The sequence below is a fragment of the Hemicordylus capensis genome, chromosome 6 (assembly GCF_027244095.1).
Source record: "Hemicordylus capensis ecotype Gifberg chromosome 6, rHemCap1.1.pri, whole genome shotgun sequence".
Taxonomy (NCBI): Eukaryota; Metazoa; Chordata; class Lepidosauria; order Squamata; family Cordylidae; genus Hemicordylus; species Hemicordylus capensis.
Genome location: NC_069662.1, coordinates 45,034,530 through 45,058,686, shown reverse-complemented (window position 1 = coordinate 45,058,686; position 24,157 = coordinate 45,034,530). Strand labels below are relative to the sequence as shown.

At 44.5% G+C, this 24,157-nt stretch overlaps 1 protein-coding gene and 1 long non-coding RNA gene across 4 annotated transcripts in view; one reads left to right on the top strand and one right to left on the bottom strand.

The window, feature by feature from the left end:
- Positions 1-4,601, top strand: part of LOC128329414 (uncharacterized) — a 57,662-nt gene extending 53,061 nt beyond the window's left edge. The window contains exons 5-6 of the long non-coding RNA XR_008309644.1: positions 1,350-1,476; positions 3,605-4,601. This is a non-coding gene — a long non-coding RNA (uncharacterized LOC128329414). The remainder of the gene's footprint in view (positions 1-1,349; positions 1,477-3,604) is intronic.
- A 138-nt stretch (positions 4,602-4,739) lies between these two features.
- The window catches only part of ASIC2 (acid sensing ion channel subunit 2), a 528,145-nt gene continuing 508,727 nt past the window's right edge, over positions 4,740-24,157 (bottom strand). For 2 of the 3 annotated variants that reach the window (XM_053260546.1, XM_053260547.1), the window contains exons 5-10: positions 22,394-22,450; positions 21,745-21,898; positions 19,615-19,706; positions 16,211-16,290; positions 7,300-7,368; positions 4,740-5,375 (exon numbers count right to left, since the gene is read on the bottom strand). In XM_053260546.1, the coding sequence (XP_053116521.1) occupies positions 5,274-5,375; positions 7,300-7,368; positions 16,211-16,290; positions 19,615-19,706; positions 21,745-21,898; positions 22,394-22,450 (554 nt within the window). In that variant the 3' untranslated portion in view covers positions 4,740-5,273. Of the gene's footprint in view, positions 5,376-7,299; positions 7,369-15,854; positions 16,084-16,210; positions 16,291-19,614; positions 19,707-21,744; positions 21,899-22,393; positions 22,451-24,157 lie in introns of those variants that run through there. The other variant, XM_053260548.1, reaches the window with a different exon arrangement.

The window sequence follows — 24,157 nt, the reverse complement described above, 5'->3', positions numbered from 1 at the left end:
TTTATTGCTGCTTCTATGTGTTTTTACCCGTGTATAGTTTTTATGCTTGCATTGTATAGATTTTAAATTTGATTTGTTTTTATATTTTTAGCTTAATATTTTTATTGTCATTTTTAATGTTATGTTTATATGTTGTTTATTATTATTACATTTATATCCTGTTCTTCCTCCAAGGAGCCCAGAGCGGTGTACTACATACACTTTTGTAAACCACCTTGAGATTGTTTTTAATGAAAGGCGGTATATAAATCCTATATATATATATATATATATATATATATATATATATATGACACTCACCACTAGGTCCTGCAGCCTCTGAGGGTACTGCTGTGGCTGTGGAGATCTCTGCCATTTTCCCTCCATGTGCCAGCCTCTCCTGCTCTTCCAAGGGCTGTTCTGGCCCTTTCTCCGGTGGCAGTGGCCATTTTGAGGCTGCTGTGCATGCGCCTTGGTGGCCTCCAAAATGGCCACAACAGAAAGATCTGAAAAAGCCCTAAAAGGCCCTTGGAAGAGTGGGGGGAGGCAAGTGGGGGGAGTGGGAAATGGCAGAGATGCCCCCACAGCCACTGAACCTGGTGATGAGTGTTTAAATTTTAAAAAACTACTTCAGAATGCCTGAACCGGCTCAAATTCGAGCTGAGCTGGGGGGTCTGTTCAGGGGGCACAAAACTGAACATGCCCAGTTTGGTTTGAGTCTGGTTCAGATTTGAACAGAACCAGGCAAACCGGTTCTGTGCACATCCCTAATAGACATGATGGTATCTTCCAGGCTTAACTACTGTAATGCATTCTACGTGGGGCTGCTTTTGTATGTAGTCCGGAATCTACAACTAGTACCGAATGCAGCAGCCAGGTTGTTCTCTGGGACAATACGAATGGTCCATATAACACAGATTCTAAAAGAATTGCACTGGTTGCCGATATGTTTCCGAGTGAAATGCAAAGTGTTGGTCACTACCTATAAAGCCATGAAAGGCTTAGGTCCAGGGTACTTAAGAGAGTGCCTGCTTTGTCATGAGCCCTGCCGCCTATTAAGATTATCTGGGGAGTTCCGGTCACAGTTGCAGCTGGCTCATCTGGTGGCGATTCGGGGGCAGGCCTTCTTTGTGACTGCCCCAAGGGCTTCTCTATCTCAGACTGCTGTTAAAAAGAACCTTTAGACACACTTAGAAACTGTTTTAATAGTCTGATGGTTTTTAATAGTTTTAACGTTTTAAATTTTAAATTGTTGTAATGTTTTCTTTTGACTTGTTTTTATTTTGTTGTAAATCGCCCAGAGACTTGGGTTTTGGGCGGAATACAAATATGTTAAATAACTAAAGTAAATACATAAAAATATATTTCAGATCTTACCTTGTGCTGTTGTGAGGATAAGAACTGTAAAGCACTTATGATGAGGAGTTCAAAGAAATTGCTAAGATGAAAAAAGAGCGATTCTGTGAAGGAAGTCTTGGAGGAGGCTTTAAGAGACTGGTAGTGTTTTGCTTCTTGCTTCATGGATAGTGCATGAATTTATATGGCTGCAGATTTGTTAATTGGGAAGCTAATACCAGGGACAAAAATGAGTGGGTCTGGTTGGGTACAAAGTGCTGGCATGAAATTCAGTTCAGGAATTCCCCCATAAGCAGTAACCTTTAGAAGTTTTGTTTTAGTTTAAATGAGTTGTATTCTCAGAATGCTAATAGGAGAGGAAAGGGTACAACATGCTGTTTAATAGTCAAGGAGCAAGCTCAGGCCTGTGTGAGAAGCCTGCCATTTGCCCTGGAAGGAAGCCCCTGAGTCTCAATTTTAGGTGTGTAGGGACAGGCTGCAGCAAAGGTATTTTGTATATATACTCAAAGGTTCTTTATTATGTACTATGTCAGCTCTGTTTCTTACAGAGCTGAGAAGAGAAATTAACTTACCAGGTATTCCCACAGGCATGCATCTCACTAATAAGGCAAGGTGAGGTGATCACTTTGTGCAACAGATTGGCTGCTACTTCTGGCCACTTCACCCCACCTGAACCCACCATGGCCCCCACAGACATTTTTATTGTGGTGCATCAGCTGCCACCACTATCCTTTACTTCTTTCTCTGTCCCTGCTTTGTTGGGCCCTCTTCCTCTTCAAAAAGCAGAGGGAGGGGAAGTTGGAGTGGCAGGAAGTGATCAAGCACCCTTCCTACTGCTCCAGCTTCCCCACCAAGGCTGGCCTGTCCACTAGGGGGGTCACCTAGGGCACCAAGTGGGGAGGACTTCTATGGCCTGGTCATGTGTCATCCAGCAAGCCAAAAGCAGGGCCAGCCCACCAATCTGTGGGGTGCGCTGTTGCACCCCCCACCCCCTTTGCCCATGCAGGTTCTCCCCATTGTCCGAGCGAGCAGGTGTGTGACTGAGTGGGCACTCCCCATCCCCGTCACCTGCCTGCCTGCCCACTTGCTTTCCTCTCCATGTTGCTATGCCTAATTGTGTTGGCGCATTGCACAGCAATGTCATTATAACGTGCTGCAGCAGTCTGGCTGCCCAGAAGCAGGCAGAAGTGGCAGGAGCAGTGGGTGAAGGCAGCAGAGTGGCAAGGACACCAAATGGGTGGGAGGGTGAGAGGGACCGCCCACACGCATGCCTGCTTGCTCAGACAGTGGGGACTGCCCACCTACCCAGATGATGGGAGGGGAAGAGGGCCTCCATACAGGTGAAGGGGGTGGAGAGCACCAAAGCCAGGCTTTGCCTGAGGCGCCAGCTGTCCTTGGGCCAGCCCTGCTGCCTCCCCCCACCCCCGCTTTTTGAACAGGCAGTGTGTGAGACACAGTGAGGAAGAGAAGCAGTGGCAGCTGCCACCACCTCAACTATCATGTAGGGGGAGGAGGGGCTCGTTTTGTCTCCAGTGTTTGCAGCTGGAAATTTCCAGCAAGGACTCTGCATAAGGAGAGGGGCTGCTGCTGGTAACCTTCCCTCCTCCCTTGGAGCCCTAGCAAAGCCTTGCAGACACATTTTGGAATCAAGGTTCAGAAGAGGCTGCTTGCTGGCATCTTCTTCTCATTGCATCACTCGCTTGTGAAAGGTGGCCACAAGCAGTCTATTCTCAACCTGCAAGTTTTAAAATGCTCCAGCGGGCAGAGGAGGGGCAAGGGGGCATTTCGCACCTCACTTCCTTGGGCTTCCCCTTAACTGAAACAATCCTACAGGCCTAAATGGAGTAAGCTGTTGGGCACCTTTCATTTTAGTATTCTAAAACTGCAGGACACTCCTGTTGAGGTCAGTGCGTAGCTCCTGTTCTTGCTTTGCTGAGATCTAGAAGTGATTAGACCTTTGACAAAGAAACGTAGAAATGCTGAAGTTCACCAAATGTTTAGCAATATTTCTTTGCATTAGGATATTACCTTGATGAATTATATACATTAGAGAAGCCTTGCCAGTTCCACTGTTGGATAGTCGTATTGCACAAACCAAATTCACACGTCCCCTTGTCACAAGTCCCCTCTCTCCCCCTCTTAGTGTTTGCCTGGGCAATCTGTAAGGCATGTCTGTCACCCTTCCCAAGGCATCAGCTTTAAGTAATCTATCTTCTCTCATTCTTGAAAAGTAACTGCTGCAACCCCCCTTCTTTTACATCCTTAAAAGCTGCTCAGTACAAACGTCTTCTTGGAAGTAGATCAACTATCATCTTATTCCTGGGACTGCTCCCTGATACTCTTTGGAAGATAAGCAATGCATTTATGATGTGCCAGCATGCCTTGTGCTCAATTATGCACTTATGCATTAACACAATAGGCTTTCTAGGCTTAACATGGGAGGTAAGTGGTTTTCATTTTGTCTGTATGTTCCCTTTTAAATAACTGACATAAAGGAGAGAAGAAATGAGGACTTTGCTGAATGTTTGTGGTTCTGATTTTTTTGTTGAAATGTGTGTTCTTGAAAGTTAGAGGTTTTTTTGTTGCCAAACTAGTAGCAAAGTATTCTAAAAATCTGCTATTTTGTTTGAAGTTGGGTACCATTTCCCCACACCAGTTTCCACCACACTCTTCCCCACCCCATCCCTTTTTCTTCAAAGACAATAGATTTCAACAGTCACCCAAAGACACAAAACAAGTTCATGTGGGTCTATGCAGCCAATCATATATCACATAGAAGGATATTTTGATGCATGATGAGGTTACCAAGCTTTGGTAAATGAAGGCACATTGGCCACTGCAGCCAGTGGGATGTCATTATCTAGCAACAGTTGATGTGGTGATGTCACTACAGCCACATACATTAAATTGCTCAATTTAAAAAAAGAATAAAAATCAATTACTGTTTCAGAGAATGCTCCCTCTTCTTCCTTCTAAGGATAATAAGAAATTTTAAAATGTGTGCCATTTTGGAACAGAAAAAGGAAAACACTCTTATGGCTCCCTTCAGGTTTGGGTCAAAGGTGGAAATGAGCAGAAATGACACAAATGGGCCCCTTCCACAAGACCACCTTTAATAGCACTGTCAAGAATGAGGAAGCAGGGTAGGTCAGAATGGCATATGAACCCAGACTCCCCCACCCCTGTCCTGAGACCCACATGTTTGTATTACAAACCAATCTGGACAAGACAGTAGCTGTGGTTAATGAGTGCCAATGGGGCTGGTGTGTTTGTGGGTGCCTGTGTGTAGACGAGGTGAGCTGTTTCGTTTGAGCCTGCTCATCTTGGCCACCAATGGCTGGGCCCACACAAGAGCCTCAGCCGAGCTCGGAGACCCCTTCACAGATTTAGACAAAGACAAAAGGGAATGGTGGCCCTTGAAGTTGGACCTTTGTTGTTTCTTTATTCTAACTCAGCCTGTGGTGGTGTTAAGTAATGGTGAACTCAGGGGGCATCTGTGCCATGGCCTCCTTCTTTGTTGTGGGGGAAAAAACGGCTGTTAGACAGAGAGACAGCTTGTAAAGAAAAAGAGGGAGGTATTGCCATCAAAAGGACTGGCATGCAGGCTTCTTTTGTACAGTCGGCAGTCTATGAAATGGCGGTTCCTTGGTCGTCGAGTTTGTACAGTTCAAAAATTGAGAGGCGGCGTCCGCTGGTAAAGACAGCCCTGCCCCTCCCCATGCCCTCCTCCTCCCATCCTACAGGGACAGGACGATGCAACTGAGTCTGAGGCGTTTCTTGCTGGATTTTGGCAAAAAGAGAGAGAGAAAGAGAAGGTGGATGCATAGCGAAATCCTCAGTCGTTCCCCCACCCTGTGTGGTGAACCTGAGAGGGATTCCCTGGCTTCCGGGGACAGAGTTCCGGCCATCTAGCCATCCATGGTGCCGCAGGAGTCTTGTCAGCACGCAATCTCCTCCAACGTGCCGAGTGTCGTCTGCAGGGGGACCGTCACAGTGTGGCTGATGGGATCAGAGTGGTTTGGCAAGGGGTCACATGTACTCTGTGGAGGGAGGGAGAGAAAGAAATTGGTGTTGCACTGTGCCCAAGAGAGTGGAAGCTGGGCTTCTAACTCTTGCTGCTGCTTTGAACTCACAAAGTAGCCTTTCTTTTAGCCTCAGCTTTCCCTCTGCAATATGGGGTTAACAGTATTGACCTACCTTCTAAGGTTGCTGAGTTAATGTATGTCAAAGTGTTCTGACCATTTGAAATGAATATATAATTTGAAATTATATAGCATATATAAATGCTAATAATTATTAAAGGCATTGCCTGGAGGAGGGGATGGAGGAAGATCTACTTCTTCATGCTAACGGACACCACAGAAAAGAGATTACCAGGATAAATATTTGGGGACATATTCATGCCCAGCTTTTAACTAAAAAGCCCAGCATATTAATTCATCCCCTGTGTTCTTCAAATTCCAAGATTTCAAAGCTGTGTTTCAGGGATACATTTAGAATACAGCAGCAAATCTAGAGGCAGTGGTGTGGGACCCATGTATGTATTGTGGGTGGAGGGGTGGGTAACAAAGACCAGACAGTCTACTCTGTATCAAAATACAAACTGTGGCAATTTTATAAAATTTTGACATGATCCAAAATTCATTACTGAAAAATGCTTTAACTCCTGTTGTTAAGCACTGCTTAACTTCTCCTATTGAGATCAATGGAACTTCAAAGTGCTAACTTCTTGAATGGAGTGTAATCCTTTAGAACAACAACAACATCCAAGTCTTGAAACTTGCACCTTGAAGCCATCACATTTTGAAATCTTTACCAGTGGATTTCACCACTTTTTTGTGGTTTCAAATTTGAAAAATCAAATTCTGTGGGGATTTCCAAAGGCTGCAATCTTAAATATGGTTAGAAGGAATAAGTCCTACTGTAATTAGTAGGACTTACTTCTGAGTAGGATTAGGATCATGCTGCAAACTTGCAAGTTTGATCATGTGTTGCATTTTAAATTCAGGGATAGAGAATCTATAAAATTATAGAACACAATCAAGCAAAAGTTGTGCATTTTAAAATCCCACTAATTTTGATGGGAGTGGTCTAAGTAAATGCTTGACTCTCCATGGAAATCAACAGGCTTAACTATTACTAGATCACATCCATATTTACATAACATATTGTTACCTGCCCTGAGTTTGTGGAGCAGGGTGGGATGTAAGATCCATATATCTATCTATATATACATACACATAGCTATTGTATGTGATACCAGTCTACATTATTTTGAATTGGGGAGAGGGGCTAATAGAAATAAATAGTTCACACAGTCCAAGCTCAGATCTGCACACTCGAATCCCTTCTGTCCTTTGTCATAATCTATCTTCATACTTCTGTAGCTAACACCTATTTTACCTTTGACACAGCGTGATGGATGTAGCTATTTTTTTTTTTTTTTAAGCTCAAAGGAGCTGGAAATTTTGCAAAGTTTTTGCTCTTGTTCAACTCTCCTGGGTAACATGACAACAGTTTTAAAATTGGGTCAGGAATGGATCTTAAAGGTAGAGTTCTGTTGATTAGCAATAGGCTTGGATAATAACTGTTCTTCTTATTTCCTATAGGAGATGCTCCAACTAGAGATCTTTTGCACAATACACAGTTCCACCTTAACCAATTATTACTAGTTATATACCACTTTTCAACAAGGTTCTCATAGTGGTTTACACAGAGAAGGGAACAGGTTGGTTCCCTGTCTCAAAAGAATCTCGTGATATTCGGACCAGTTACAATAGAAGCTGGACTCCCGTACAGTAGTCAAAAGTAGGAGCAGAAGTCCCACCCCAGCCTCTTCTGCACCGCTCATAAGATACAGCAGCATTTATCAGAAGAGGCCAATGCTGTATCCGTGATGGCAGGCACTTCTGTGATCACTCCTCTCCTCCTCCACCCCTGCCAGGGGCCCTCATGGCTACTTACCACATTCTCATCGTGGCTTCCTTCCTCCTCCTCCTGGCCTAGGAGGTCTAACAACTTATCCTTGATCAGCTGAAAGAGATGGGAGAGAGGGTGATGCTCTCCATCCTGACAAAAACTCGGTGCAGCCCATCCACATTTGGATTTTCAAAAACCACAAAACAGGTACTGTTTGTTTTACATCAAGCAGAAGCAGTTTATTCTGCTAATTTGTGTGAAGGGGCAAACAGTTATTAAAGGTAGATGACCACCAGCTGAAGACTGATCTAAAGCCACTGACCAGGCTGAGACATGGCTATATCACTTTAAGCTTATTTTTGTAGTCTTCAGGGCTAGAAGTATGACTTTTAAAAAACCACAGAACTGAGATTTAAGTTTAATTTGTTTTCATTTCATTCAACCAGCAAATCCCTGTGGCAAATCTCATGTCTGCCTCAATAGGAAGGTTTTAGGGAAGTCACTGTTCTTTTAGGCTCAGACTTCTATGAGGAAAATAAGAGCATGCCTTGCTGGCCCAAGGCCTATCTTGTCCAGCACCCCATTTCCCACCTCTAGGAAGTCCACAAACCAGAGATGCAGGCATGCTCCCTCTCCTGCCGTTCCTCCCCTGCAACTGGTATTCTGAAGCATCCTGCCTCTGATCCTGGAGATCGCATTTCGCCATCAAAACTAACCACCATTGATAGACTTGTCTTTCATGAATGTGTCTAATCCCTTTTAAAAGTCATTCAAGTTGGTGGCCATCACCACATCTCATGGCAGAGAATTCGATAGATTTACAATGCGCTGTGTGAAAAGTTCCTTTCGTCTGTCCTGAGGCAGTACTGGAGGTTTCAAAACCTTCTGTTAGCCTTGGGGCCAAACTAGAAGTGACTCTGACAGACCCATCAGTGGAACTGGATCTGCTGCTGAATCCCTATAGTTTGGTGCAGAGTATTATCAATATGCTGATGACACCCAGATCTATATCCTCCATATCAAAGGAAATGGCATAATTTCACTAAATGCCTTGCTGGAGGCAGTAATGGGCTGGATAAGGGATAACAAACTGAAGTAGGGATGGGTCCGGACCGGTCCGGAGGCCATTGTAAAGGCCTCCAGACCGTCCGGACCGGTTCGGACCTGGCAGGTTCGGTTCGGGTGGAGGGAGTTTCTTTAAGGGCGGGGAGGGTTCACTTACCCCTCCCGCCGCTTTCCCCCCTCCAGGGCTTGTATATATTGTAATAATTGTCCCTCTGAATGCAGCCTTGTCCCTCTGAATGCAGCCTCCAGGACAGGGGTGGGCGCGCGCGCGCTGCTCTGCAAAGGGAAGGTCCTGAGTGAGGACTCACATTTTAAAAGTTAACTAGTGATGGCCATTGTAAACCCCAACGAGAAGCCGGCACAGCACCGAGTCGGCCTCCGGCGCCTCTCCGCTCAGCGGCTCCCTCATTCTGAGCCACCGCCAGCAGCCACTGAGAAGAGCTCCGCCAGGGAGGACGCGCCAACGCGCTGTGCCCACCCTCACTTCCGGCTCCCAGGCGTCTTCCCCCCACATACAGCGTGGCTGCCTTCCTTCTCCTCCTCCCATCGGGGCACACTGTATGTGGGGGGAAGTCGCCTGGGAGCCGGAAGTGAGGGTGGGCTGGGCGCATGAGCGCGTCCTCCCTGGCGGAGCTCTTCTCAGTGGCTGCTGGCGGCGGCTCAGAATGAGGGAGCCGCCGAGCGGAGAGGCGCCGGAGACCGACTCGGTGCTGTGCCGGCTTTTCGTTGGGGTTTACGATGGCCATCACTAGTTAACGTTTAAAACGTGAGTCCTCACTCAGGATCTTCCCTTTGCAGAGCAGCGCGCGCGCCCCCACCCCTGTCCTGGAGGCTGCATTCAGAGGGACAAGGCTGCATTCAGAGGGATAATTATTACAATATATACGAGCCCTGGAGGGGGGAAAGCGGCGGGAGGGGTAAGTAAACCCTCCCCGCCCTTAAAGAAACCCACCCCACAGTGCCGGACCGCAGCTCTGCGGTTCCGTGCACACCCCTAAACTGAAGCTGAATCCAAGTAAGATGGAGGTACTGACTTTGTGGAGTCAGGACCTGAGAGATGGTTTAGATCTGCCTGTTCTGGATGGTGTTACATTCCCCCTGAAAAACTAGATACATAGCTTGGGAGTGCTCCTGGATCCAAAACTCTGTCTGGTTTCTCAGGTTGAGGCAGTGGCCAGGAGCGCTTTTTATCAGCTTTGGTTGATAGGTCAGCGATGCCCATTTCTAGAGGTAAATGACCTTAAAACAGTGGTGCATATGCTGGTAACCTCCAGGCTTGACTACTGTAATGAACTCTACATGGGGCTGCCTTTGTACGTAGTGCAGAAACTACAACTGGTATAGAATGCAGCAGCCAGTTTGGTCTTTGGTACAACCTGAAGGGACTGTATAACACTGATTTTAAAATAATTACACTGGCTACCAATATGTTTGAGTGAAATACAAGGCGCTGATTATTACCTATAAAGCTGTCAACGGCTTAGGGTCCAGGGTACTTAAGAGAACGTCTTCTCTGTCATGAACCCTGTTGCCTATTGAGATCATCATAACCAGGGATCATCCCATGAAACTGATTGCCAAGAAATTTTGGATGGACAAAAGGAAGTACTTTTTCACACAACACATAATTGATCTATGGAATTATCTGCCACAAGATGTGGTGACAGCCACCAACCTGGATGGCTTTAAGAGGAGCTTAGATAAATTCATGGAGGGCGACTATCAATAGATACTAGTTTGAGGGCTATAGGCCACCCCAGCCTAAGAAGCAAGATGCCTCTAAATACCAGTTGCAGGGGAGCAACAGCAGGAAAGAGGACATGCCTTCAGCTCTTGCCTGTATGCTTCCCAGAAGCATCTGGTGGGCCACTGTGTGAAAAAGGATAGACCTTGGGCCTGATCCAGCAGGGCTCTTCTTATGGAATGCTTTATTAGGTACTGTTTGCTGCTTATTCTGCTTTTACTGTGATCTGTTCTATTGTAATCGTTAATATCTTTTATAAGGTTTTAGTTGTTTCTTTTATTATTAGTCACACTTTGCTTGAAAAGATGTACATTTAAATATATACATATATATTCAAAAAAGCACTAGTACAAAATCTACAGAACAGTTATTAGTACACAAAACTATATACCATATCACCTCCACAACAATGAAAGGCCCTTATAAAACTGAACATCTAGATTAAAAGATGTAATTACAAAGGAAACCTGTACTTTTAAAAGGTCTTCTGTGTTTGTCTTTCATTATGTAATCTAATATATTCAGATGTTCAACCATAATTGCCATATTCCATGTTTTAGAGACAAGGTAGTCAACAGAACTGCCAATATTTGGCAATCAGTTTTCTAGCAGTTGCTAGTAAGTTCCAAACTAAGTTTTAATGTTCCAGGAAGACTACCACTTTCAGACAGCCTAGCAGAACCACTGACAGATCAGCAGAGGTGTCACACCCCAACATTGCTTCAAATACTATATGAACTTCTCTCCAAAATTGCCCCTTCTTCTCACACTGCCACCGAACATGCATGAAATCAGCATTGGATTAAAAAAAAATTCCAACAGTTCAAACTCCCTATTTGGTAGGTCTTTTGTAAATGACAGGGAGTTAAATACCACACATGTAACATTTTAAAATGATTCTATCTGATGGTAATACAGAGTGTAAATGCCAGACCTTTTCCCATCTTGATTTAAACTTCTTTCCATTTTTATCTTTCAGTATGATAATTTGATACATTATTGATAACAATCACTTGATTACTCTACTGCCCAATAATAAAAGTACACACTTAGATAATTCTTTTTTATTTTATTTTACTGGCTCTTCTACTACAACAAATAAAATTCCTTAACACGAAATACGGAGACTATGCCATCGGGGTGTTTTTTTTTTTTTTAAATGTTTCATCATAACTCTAATATCATCTAAGGATATACAGTTTCTATCTTTGATTATATCTTTAAACCACAGAATGCCATACTGAAGTTACATACGAGTCCCCCTATTAAAATGAAACTCAAGAATTCTAGATGAATGAAGCTAAAGAAACAATTAGAGATGACAATTCCCCCCGCCCCCAATGCAGGTCCCAAACTTCTGAAACTGCTTCGACAGAGGAATGTATGCTCTTGAGTTTTAAGTTCTTACTATATTTATTATCCATATACTACCAAGAATAGCCTTGGTACCAGAATCCAGCACATCAATGGGGGCCAGTTGCTCTTTGAGCACTGAAAAAATGACCATCTCTATAAGCTGCACGTCCTCCTGTGCAATGGGACTGGTACTTAAGTCTGGACTTAGCTCAAGCCTTGCCTAGCCTTCTCAGCAGCCAGGGCACCAGGAGAGAGGGCTCTTGAAATGTCTGGTGCCATTTAGAGTGGCCACCATAGATGGGAGCTGGCATACTTCCACTGAATCCATGATGGGTGCCTGAAGGGGAAGGAGGTCGGTGGCCACATTAACCCCATTGCTCAGTGCTGTCAATACTGTGAACCTTGCAGTACTCCTGTGGGGTGCAGTGCTGGCATGAGAACCACATTTCAAAAATGAGGCAGAGTATGAAGCCATGGGGATTTGCTCTGCTGCTTAGAAATGACACATATCACAGAGAGATGAGAAGATTCCCTCTTATCTGGATTTAAGAGTTCTTTTTCATACAGAAAGCCTAACAGATCTGACAACAGGCAGGACTTTCTCTCCAAGACTGCTTCCATTGTACTGCTGAGTCTGGAACGGGCATCGTTCATTCACTCAGTTTTTATGGGGAATCTAGACAACTTCATTGTTTTTCAAGTTTCCATGTTGTCTTATTGTTTTCTGGCTTGATTTATGGTGGGGGTTTTTTGTTAGTCTTTAAAACACAATTGTGGCACTAGCCCGTTCAGTATGGACTAGCAAAGTGGATACTGAGGATTCCCGGGGTAAGTCCCTTCTTATTATTTATTTTATTTTTATTTAACATATTTTTATACCGCCCAAAACTTATGACTCTGGGCGGTTTACAACAAAATAAATAAAATTAAAACATTAGTTAAAACAAAAATAAAAAGTTTAAAACATTACAATCAAATTTTTTTTAAAAAGCATTAAAGCCATTAAAAGAATATTAATTAAAAGCCTGGGTGAACAGATGGTTTTTTAAAGACTTTTAAAAAGCTGTCAGAGATGGGGAGGCTCTTATTTCACTAGGGAGCATATCCCAAAGCCTCGGGGCAACAGCGGAGAAGGCCCGTCCCTGAGTGGCAACCAGATGAGCGGGTGGCAAATGCAGACGGACCTCTCCTGAGGATCTCAATGGGCAGTGGGGTTCATGATGAAGGTGTTCTCTTAAATACCCAGGGTCTAAGCTGTTAAGGGCTTTATAGGTTATAACCAATACCTTGTATTTTGCCCAGCTGCACATATTGGCAGCCAGTGTAGCTCCTTCAACACAGGAGTAATATGGTCTCTCCGAGATGACCCAGAGACCAACCTGGCTGCCGCATTCTGGACCAACTGTTGTTTCCAGACTACATACAAGGGCAGTCCCACATAGAGCACATTGCAGCAATCCAGTCTGGAGGTTCCCAGCAGATGTACCACTGTTTTGAGGTCATTCATCTCAAGAAACGGACGTAGCTGGCATATTAGCCAAAGCTGATAAAAGGCACTTCTGGCCACTGCCTCAACCTGGGACACCAGGGAGAGGCTTGCATCCAGAAGCTCCCCTAGACTGCGTACATGTTCCTTCTGGGGGTATGACCCCATCCAGAACAGGATGATCAAACTGTCTCTCGAGTTTCGACCCTGCACAATGAGTACCTCCATCTTACCTGGATTCAGTCTCAGCTTTTCATTTTCCTCTGGGCATCTTTCTTGTAAAGCAGGCTTCTGCCACTTTAATTAGTTGCTTCCAGTTAACTTGAATGCTTTGCATTCTTGAATTGGCATTTCTCTATGGGGATGGAGCTTTAGAAGATGGCGGACGGGGCAGTGAAAGACACCTTTAAAAGCAAATTAGAAGGTGCTTACCAGTGCTACTGGTGCACCTTCAAGCTGGCTTGAGCAGCAATGCAGCTCCAGCACTCACCTGGCCTCTGCACATGCTCAGTGATTGCGCATGCTCAGAGGCCAGATGCATGCCGGAGCCACACCACTGCTCCAGGCAGCTTGCAGGTGTGCCAGTAGCACTGGTAAGCACCTTCTAATTTGCTTTTGAAGATGCCTCTTGCCAGTGCTGCCCTCACTGGCTGCCACTGGTTTATCAGGTAGATGTGGAAAGTACCAATCTGGGTATAGAGACTATAATCCACAATTATGGCTGCAAAGAGAACTTTCCTGCCTACGTAGGTGTGAAAGACAAAACCGGTAGCTGAAAGAGCTTGTAATGTGGCTGCATGTAAAGTCTGTGAACTCTGCTTGACTTTAGGTTTAGCTTGTGTACTCTGAAGTAAGCCCAGCATTTAAACACACATTCAGACATTACATTGTATGTGCATCTGTACACATGTATATGTTTTTGTGTGAATGACTATACAAGTGTTCATTTTAAGTTAAACTGTGTACAGAATCTCTCAAATGCAGGGTGCAGACAGGATGTGTACTACTGCAAGTGTGCTGAACATTATGTCTGAATAGCTATACATGTGGACACAGATGGTACATCCACTGAACATGATGTGTGAGTAGGGCTACAATGTTTTGAACAAATATATCAAACTGAATTGGCGTATGGTTTGTTACGTTCACTGGAAGAACAGAGAGATATACTGGCCACCCATAGTGCAAGAAGCAGCCTGCTTTTGCTTCTAACAGTTTCCAAGGCTGCTCAGTCCACCCCTGGAAACCTTCATAAGAAAGCAGTCTGATTCTTTTGTCGCTCTAGTTGACACGTGCTTTACTCGAGAGCTGGCATCCGCTTGAGCTGAATGGGAATCCTGGCTAAGTGGCTCTGACAGAACTAGCACACAGCACAGGCAGCTGGGCAGCGCCTATTTTAAGACAGGGAGCCAGAGCCTCGGAGCTGATCATGTGCCCAATTTATTTCCCCTTAGCTGTTTAAAGAAAAAAGTTGCAGCAATGGGTAGGGGTGTGCACAAAACCAGTTTGCCTGGTATGGTTCGAGTCCAAGCCAGTCATGTTTGGTTTTGTTCCCCCAAACTAGAACCCCAGCTCGGCTCAAATTTGAGCAGGTTTGGTGTTCTAAAAGATATATATATATATATATATATATATTATATATATATATATTCAACTTACCACTGCATCCAGTGGCCTCTGGAGGGTGTGGCTGCGGGGGTGTGTGTGTCTCTGGACATCCCCCTCCTGCCGTCGGCCTCCCCCCGGTCTTCGATGGGCTGGTTTGGGCCATTTTCCTCCTTTCTGATGTGGTGGTGACCATTTTGGAGGCCATCACGCATATGCCCTGGCCATTTGCATGGCCTAGATCATGTCCTGGCATGCAAATAGCCAGGGCACATGCACAGCAGCCTCCAAAATGGCCACTGCTACCTCAGAAAGGGTCAAAATGGCCCATAGAAGGCCAAGGGGAGGCCACTGCGGTGGTGGTGGTACCTCTGGAGACTTCCCTATGGTGGCAGCAGCACCCCCTGGGGGCTGCTGGACCCGGCAGTAAGTTTGAATTTATGTATGTATGTATGTATGTATGTATTTAAACTTTTAGAACCCCGAACTGGCTCCAAGCCACCCCAGTCACAGTTTCCTGGGAACTCCAGCTTGACCAGCCAAGCAAGGAAGCAAAATGGGGAGAACATGAGCATGGGGAAGGAGCTACCCTGCCCCCTGTCAACCATATTAAAGGGGGAAAAGGAAAGACTGTGCCATCAAGTTGGTGTCAACTCCTGGCGACCACAGAGTCATGTGATTTTCTTGGTAGAATACAGGAGTGGTTTACCATTGCCTTCCTCCTGCACAGCATGAGATGATGCCTCTGCTGTTGTCACTGAAGCGAGCATCTGCCTCCAGCGCCTTCCTATATTGCTGCTGCCCAATATAGGTGACTACAAATAGATATTTACTAGGCACAGTCCGGGAAGCACACCGGTGGGGATTCGAACTAACAGCCTCTTGCTCCCTAGGCAAGCTGCTTCCCCGCTGAGCCACTGCAGCTGATGTCAACCATATAAGTGCTGTTATAAGACAGGAAGGAGAAGGGTCAGGGCTGAATGACTGTCCTCACCTTTTAATTGACTTTTGGTGTCAATTAAAACAAGCAATTGCATTTCATATTCTGGAAAGAGTATTAACACCTTAATTTCAAAATTGGAACTACTCTACTGGAGCCCAGATTTAGGAATGATAATCTTTGTCACATGTACTCTGAGATCAAGACTCTTGACTTCCCAAACCCCACCACTTTGGAGTTTTAGGGCATCAATTTGAAATTTAGGTTTGGATTTTATAATTCACGCCTTCAAATTTGGAATTCAGAAAACTGAAGCTGCAGGACTTCAAACGTTAAAAATGTCAAATGCTTTTGCCTCAGAATGCTGAATGTTGACCTGTGGGCTATGACATAAGTCTTGGGGTGGGTTGGAGGGAGGGAGAGAGACTGTCTGCAGAGAGAGGAACCTTGGAATGCAGGGCTGGGGGGCAAGGGGAAAGAAGAGGAGCATTATATTGACTATATTTATAGCTTGCCTTTCTTTTTCAGTAGTAAAACCTCAAGACAGCTACAGAGAAGTATAACATTCACATGGATCAGAGCAGATGACTGGAAGGGGCTTGACACTTGCTTCTTCCTCTGCAGAGTTGCTGGCTGCTGATGAGAAAGGGGAAGGCGCTGGGTGGCACTCAGGCCCAGCAGACTTTCTCCCTTTGACCGCTGAACAGCAGAAAGGTTGCCCACTGGAGCATATAACTTGCTTCAGAGGACTACAACTTACCTCATAGATATAGTCGAATATTTCCAAAATGGTGAGGATACTAGCACCAATAAAAAGGCCCATCTGACCTCCAATATCACCTGAGGAAGAAAGGATAAAAACCATAAAGGAGGTCATTTTATTTTATAGAGATGTATACGAATTGGGTGGTGAGCCCACTGTGGATCTGTAACATACAGCCTTGTTCAGAGAGCAAAAGAGCAAGCAGGTTTCCTGTTTCCAGTAGAAACTGGCTGTGCAGAATGCAGACTGGCTGCCCTGTGTGACAATTACATGCTATTTAAACTACTGAATGTAACTGTCAACTTTGAGAGGTCATGCCGTTTTCCATTTCCAAGGGACCCCAGTGCCTAATATCTCACAACCCAGTCACAACCAGGACTTTGAAGACTGCTGCCCAGGTGAGCTATCTGGGACTGTGTGCCCTCAAGCTCAGGATCCTTTTCTGGCACAGATGGGAACAGGGGTGTCTAAAACCAGCCTTTCTGACTGGAAAACAGCATGAGGCCAATCCAGAATGAATATTGAAAGCCTGGCCTTCTGTCCTTGGCTGGTCGACAGAGCAGCGCATTCCATCTGCTGCACTTCAAGTCCCACCTTCCAAACTTGGGCCGCTGACCATATCCCAGTAATCCTTAGACCAGCTGCATAAGGCATGCCGCTATTATTTCCTCCATATTGCAGGTAAGGGGCGCTCAGATGACACTGGTTTGCTGCCAAAGGTATCTAGTGAGTTTGTGGTTATGATGAGATTTGAATCAAGGGCTTCCCAGCTCATGCTCTTAGTCATTAGGCTACATACCGTAGCTCTCACAGATAAAACAACAGATTTAGGCAGGGAGTCTATGCATCATCCCTATGGCAAAAGAGTAGCTGCAGTGCCCAAAACATGTCTGCACATCCTTTTCTTGAAACTTCTAAGGAAGGTAATTCCCTTTCTGGGTGTTCACAGAACTGATTCTGGTGGTCTGGTTTGAATTCAAACCGGACCACCAGACTGTGAGCTGGTTTGAGTCGAACCGGCCCAAACCGGTTCAGAACCCATTTGATTTGGCTTGAGGGCCATGCTTGTAAAGGGGAATCCGATGAGGATTTTCAAGCAAAGGGAGGAACCCTTCCTGCCTTTAAAAAATTCCTAATGGGGCCCCTTGTCATCATTGGTTCCTCTGAATTCCAGACTGGGTCCAGCACTCCAGTGTGGCCAAGTTCTGGCATCCGTGCATGCCTGGAGGCCGGAAATGGGCTGCGCTGGAGCACTGGACATGGTTCAGAGGAGCCAATGATGACAAGGAGACTCATTAGGAGTTTGTTTGTTTGTTTGTTTTAAAGGCAGGCAGGGTTCCTCACTTTTGCTTGTAAAGGGGAATCCTTACCAGATTCCCCTTTACAAACATGCCCCTTGAACTGCCAAACTCATTTGGCTTGAAATCAGACCAGCACACCTTTTTTGGGTTTGAGTGTGAACCAGACTGGCTCTATTTGAACCAGGTTCAAACAGAATTGGTTCCACACACCCCTAATTCCCTTGCCCCCTAGGCAGTTTGTTTTGGTGTTGGACTGCTTGGAAAGGGGTTAGTAATTTAACACATAATCCAAACCTACCCTCTGTGTCGTTTAAATCCACTGCTTCCTTGCCTAGAATGAGTGAACCTAATGTTTCTTCTTTCCAAGATCTGCTTGATGCAATCTAAAATGGCACTGGCCTTTGTAGCTGCAGCGTCATACTATAGGTTTATTTTTAGTGTTATCCTTTAGTTTTCTCAGAATGATCTAACCAGTTGTTTCCCAGCTTATACTGGAACTTATTTCCTATGTGCAGCATTGCATATTTGTCCCTGCTGAATTTACAGCTTGGTCCAATATTCAATAGGATTTATTCCAAGGAATGTACATATCAGATTGTAGCCTTAATTCGGTTCCTGTTCACCTCTTCTGAGATGTGTGAGAACTTTTGATCTATCCTCCAGAGTGATGTAATCTCCCTCAGTTTTATGTCATCTGTAGATCTTATAAATCCTTTGAATGTTAAAATCTGCCTTCCAGTTATCATGTCCTTGTGCATTTGGTTTCTCTTTCCTATGGGGCAATGCTCTTCATTCATCATCATCAGATATGTTCACTTCTGCTACTTCAAGTTAACTTTCTGCTCAACCTCCGTTAAACAGCAAAAGATGAAAGAAGTTATGGGATACATTGGAGGAATCCTCCTCCTTTCCCTGCCAGGAAGTACCATCGTTGTTCTCTATACAAACTGGTAAGAATCTCTCTGCTTATTGATAAAAGGATAAAGACTGGTTTCTCCATGACAACAAGATAGCAACAATGCTGCTTACTAAAGCCTTGGGACATACATAAATGAAACTCACTTCCCTTTCATCCAAACAACAGACACAGGCTGGATTCTGACTTTAACATGACAGGCAAGCCAGGAAATTTTCCGAATGATGGATGGAAAGCCAAACCTCTGGAGATAGAGTGAGGGTGGCAACAAAAGAAAAACTGAGGCCACTGATCCACAGCAGAATTGAAATTAATATGGGAAGGGAGAAACGTCGACAAAAGTATCCTAACTTGCTTGCAAATATTAATATATTATCTCATCTTGTTTTCAATTCCTTTTTATTAATGCTATTTGACTTAGGCATTTTGGTCCTCAACCATGTGTTTGATTATTGCCTTCAAACACATCAGCAAGAAAGCATCACTAACTGCTGAGGTTTAAATGGAAAGGTGGGACACACATTTCTGAAACAAAACTTACAATTTGACTTTTAATTTTTAAAATATCAATCAACTGAAGTATCAAGTGGAATTTGAAATTTGTCAAAATTCAAGAATATGAATTAAAATCTGACATTTTGCCAAATTTTTAATGGATGCAAAAGTTTATTTGTGTGTTAGGCTGTTGCTGCTTCTGAGTAGCCAGAGAACAATGTGGTGGAATGAGAAGTCTGTTACGCAGCTTCCTTCACCATCCAAAATGTCAGATCTTGTAGCATCAGATTTTTAGTAAATTCAGACTTTTCAGTCCTCAACTGGAGCCTTGGGATTGTAAGACAGGGATTTAGCCTGTGCACTACCACCCAGCTCTGGTTAAAAAAAAAGGGGGGGGGGACTTCAGGGAGATTAGCCAGAGTTCGCAATCAACCAAAGTGACTTAGGTGGTACTCTCTGACCTCCATAAAGACTTGTTGGCCAGACCTGCTCATCAGTCTGAAAAAGAAGAGAACTCTACTCCTGCTGTTAGCTAGAGAATTTCCATTGCTTTTTGGTCTGTTCATTTGCCTTCTCGTCCCCAACTGGACTGGAGTCAGATATGACACCTGGGCTGAAGCCCTAGATGAGGCTCAACTCCATCCATGGTGTGAACATTGAACATGTCCACACACAGCGTTGTTACTCACCAAGTAAAGCTGCCACCTCATACGCTTTCTTCTGCTCAATGGTCTCATAGTTGAGCGCTTCAAAGAATATATCCAACACAAGGATATTCTCCCTGAGTGGGGGAAACGACATCAAGAGGAAGAAGTTGTATTCATTAAATGAAGGAAGCTTTTTGCTGTCATTGCACATTTTCTGTTCAACAGTGAGAGTTCTCAAATTCCCACTGGGTAGCCTGAGGGATGTGTTATATCTGAGCAGGGGGTTAGGCCACTCCAGGCAGAGAGATCAAGTCATGGTGGGAAGTGTGCCAATATGCCCTGTGGCTTCCAGGCAACCGCAAGATACTGCCTCTTCCTGCACCTCCTCCTTCTTGGACCCCCCTCCAAACTGATTAGAAATGTAAGACCAGCCCCACTGAATCAAACCAAATGTCCAGCTAGTTCAAAATCCTGTTTCCCATTTGAGTCAGTCCTCTCAAATGCAGGTGCAGATAGGAAGTGTACTGCTGTACATGCAGGCAGCTCTTGAAAAAAAGCTCTGCATGTATGGTTCTGTGCAGGCATACACTGTATGTGCATTAAACATAACACGTGGATAGGGATTCTTTCCTGTCAGCTCACAGCTAAACTCTGTCCAAATGACCCAAATGTCATTCCCAGCTGCCTAAACCTAACTGCTCTCTCTCGCTCTCTCTCCTCAACAGTAACCTATCCAGTCTAGCCACATCCCCTTATACAACAACCTTCACACACACACACACACACACACACACACTCTCTCTCTCTCTCTCTCTCTAACCCTTTATTTAACCCGTTTTCTGAGACTCTTCACATAAGTCCACAAGCAGGGCTTGAAGGCAATCACTTTTTCACAACAGCTGCAAAACCAAGTTAATGTTCTCATTAAGCTATTCACCATCACCCTGAGGTCTCTTTCCTGATTAGTTACCATTGCTACTAATATTTATATCCCTATCCACGCACTTGTTGACCTTTGAAGAACTCCAAAATGTTGGTGAGGCAGGACTTCACTTTGAAGAAGCCATGCTGATTTCTCTTCAACAAGGCTTGGTCTTCCATAAGCTTAACAATTCTATCATTCATAATGCTATAATTTTCTGACTCCCCCGAGACCCCTTTTTGAAAACTGGCATTATATTTTCTACTTCCAATCCTCTAATAAGATGACCATTTTTAATGATAACTTGAATATTATGGTTGCTGTGTGATAGTGGCACCATTAAGCCACAACACAAGCAGGAGTTATGGGCATGGATCCAGGAGAGGATTTCCAATCTGTGTGTCTGTTTTAAAAGAAAGCTGGGAACTGGTAGCAAATTTTGGAACTAGGCTGTAAACATATGGATGATGAAGTGCAAAAAAGGTGATGAACTTCAGATTTGAGTCACAACAATCAAATGTAGATTACACAATAGGCTGAGTATGATTCTCTTCCCAATTTCAAAAATCAATGTTTTGCTTCTGAACCTTCACGACAAGGAGCTGCTTGTATTTGTACAATGCTGTTCTACATGTCAAAGCCCTGGGGATATTGTTTATTTATGACATTTATATACTGCCTTTCTGCTAAGACAGTTTACAATTTTAAAAAGAGGTTTTAAAAAGAGAACCAGGTTCAAATTGCCACGAAGCTCACCAACTCTTTTCACATAATGACGTTACACAATAATTAGGTGAAATGGCCTCTGCTGGAAACAAGTACAGACATTTTCATATGCCAGGATAGGGATACTGTATATATAGGTTGCCTCCCTTCACATAGAAAACTCATATGTCAAGCAGAAGAGAATTCTAGACCAGCTGTCTCCCTAACATTTTAATTGTCTATGTGCAGGGATACTTAAAAATAGATAAATAAGGGAGCATTCAAATGTGGTAGTACCCATTATGAATCAGTTCTACTTGACGCCTACACCACTACCTTTGATGGTGCCCAAAATCTGGCACCTGTGGTTGGCTTACTTCTCCTCATGGTTGAGTCTTACTTCTGCATCCTTCAGGGGCCAGATTCAACTTGGGGGCCACCAGTTGCTGGCAGCTGACAGTGTATACCCCCCCCTCAAAACTGTCTGTATTCTGCTTACTTGTCATAATGGTTATTTTAGCTCTCCTTAGACTGGGCTTACTTACGAGATGTATTTTTCTGACTTGTTGAATTTCTTCTCGAGGTACTTGGCTGAGGTCTTGCTGGGGATTTTGACCATGGAAAGTTCCTTGTTGTAGCGTGTTAAGTTGCACGGCGTTTGGCATACACAATAACTGCTGTCCCTTTCACCAAGAATCCCTGTAAAGTAAAGTAGGAACCAAGGTCTCTCCCCTTTAAATCCACCCACATCCACAACTGGGACTGTTGCTGGGGGGGGGAATATTGATCAGGACAATACAATTTGGAATTCTGGAAGCAAATTCAAGTGATGTGGATTTGTGTGACAATTACTTCCCCCAAGTTTATTTCAGTGCTATCCAACAGCCCAGTACTTAATTTCTGAAAACAAGGAATTTGGGAAGCCATGCAGTCTGCCCTGTTCTTTAATCCTCAGTGTGTGGGCACAGACAATGGCTGCTTTGTAGTGAGCCAAATGTATTCTGCACATGTTCAGAGATACTTTTCTTGTTAACAACACATATTCCAGGACACAGACCTCTTACTGAAAACAGATTCCAGGTTAAATCTGAGCTCTAGTATCTAGGTTAAAGATAGAGCTCTAGTAAGTCTTACCAAAAATTAAACTTTGAGAAGCACTGACAATAAGGGAATCCCTCACCCTTCAGAACTTACCTAGTGCAGGCTCTGCACATTCCTTATACTGCTCTGGTGTGCAGAACGGAGCATCTCCTGCATAAAAAGTGGGGGGGAAACCAAAGCAGCCAATTTTTATGTGTGCTTTGCAATGATGGATTTCTTTTTCAAGTGCATAGTAAGTTAGTCTTTGCTGGGGAAGGGATTTTAGAGATCTCTGTTTGTGAAATCAGAGCCAGTTCTGGACAATATGTTAGGGCACTTAGTATGGTCACAGAGAGACAAATGAGGTGTCAAATCAAAGCATGTAGATCTGCACAAAAACAGTGATTCTGCCAATTCGTCTCTCCTTTCCATAATCCAATACACTGTACAAAAGGAAAAAAGCGGAGATAAATACAAGATGTAGACTTTGAAATCTCTATAGCATGAAAAAACTCTGGCTTGAGTATGCTGAAAGGAGATCTCCCAGTCATCGGCTCAGTGGCTGAGATAAAAGCAGTTTATCAACATTCCAACTGCTTAAAAGTTGTTGTTGGGTTTTTTTTTAAGACACCCTAAACACTGGCTAACATCCAGAGCAACGATACAATGGGAGCTGCAACCTCACAGCCAGAGGCTGCATCTTCTGAGCTGGAGGCTCCCCTATTACTGCTGCACCTGTGCAGGGTGGAGGGAGGGGGTGAGAGCAATTTGGGGCACTCTCCTCTGCCTTCACAGCTGCCTGGGGATGTGTTCTGTGCCTTCCAAAACATTGTCCCAGCGGGCTGCATCCTGGCTCTGTTGATCTGGATATCAGTCACCGTCAATGCTAGGGCTCGTTCATCTCCAAGATAGGGCTGAGAGAGACTCCTGCCTGCAACCTTGGAGAAGCCACTGCCAGTCTGTGTAGACGATACTGAGCTAAATGGACCAAGGGTCTGACTCCACATAAGGCAGCTTCCTATGTTCCTAGGGCCCAGGTGGAACTGCTAGTGGAAGGGAATGCAAAGACGGGAGAAGGCTGCACTATTGTGTTGGTTGCCAACTGCTATAGCAAATGTCTCACATGTGCGTGAGCATGGGCGTAGCGTCCATTGAACAAGCAGGGACAAATGTCCCTGGGCCCAGAGGATCAGGGGAGCCCCCAAGGGGCTGCCAAGCAAGCCATCCTGCCACCACCCCTGCCTTGCCGCCCCGCCAATTATCTGTTGGCCTCCAGGGGGGTGAGCCGAGCGAGGAAGGCCCCCACTCTCCCTAGCAACAGTGGCAAGTGCTGCATGTGCACGACTGGGGGTGAGGGCTGTCCAGATTTTGTCCCCTGGCCCCCGAGGGTCTTGCTACACCCCTGTGCGTGAGAAAGAATGGTGCATGCATAGGTGTGAGAGTGTGAATAGGGCTATTTGTGAAGGAGTAAAATGGGTATAGCAGGTATCACACACTTGTAATAAATACTACATTTTCAATGGTCAGAGTGATTCATATATATTATCTCAATAGATTGCATCTCTTTATCTCAGTAAGTAGAGACAAGATACTAAACTTGTATCTAATGGAATATTTCTGAGGAGACTCAGTGGATGGAGAAAGTAAATACTGCACTATTACGTTATGGATGGAAAATGACAGAACACTGCAACTGCCTGGCACCTGCAGGTCATGCTAATCAAATACTGATGGCAGAGATTGGAAGTGCAGTTGCGAGGCAACCACAAGATGCTTATTTCACAAACAATTTGTCTCAAAACCTAAACAAAGACATGTGAGTTACAATCTGAATTTGCATTAAAACATAAACAGGACCAGTTCAATGTGGGATGATGT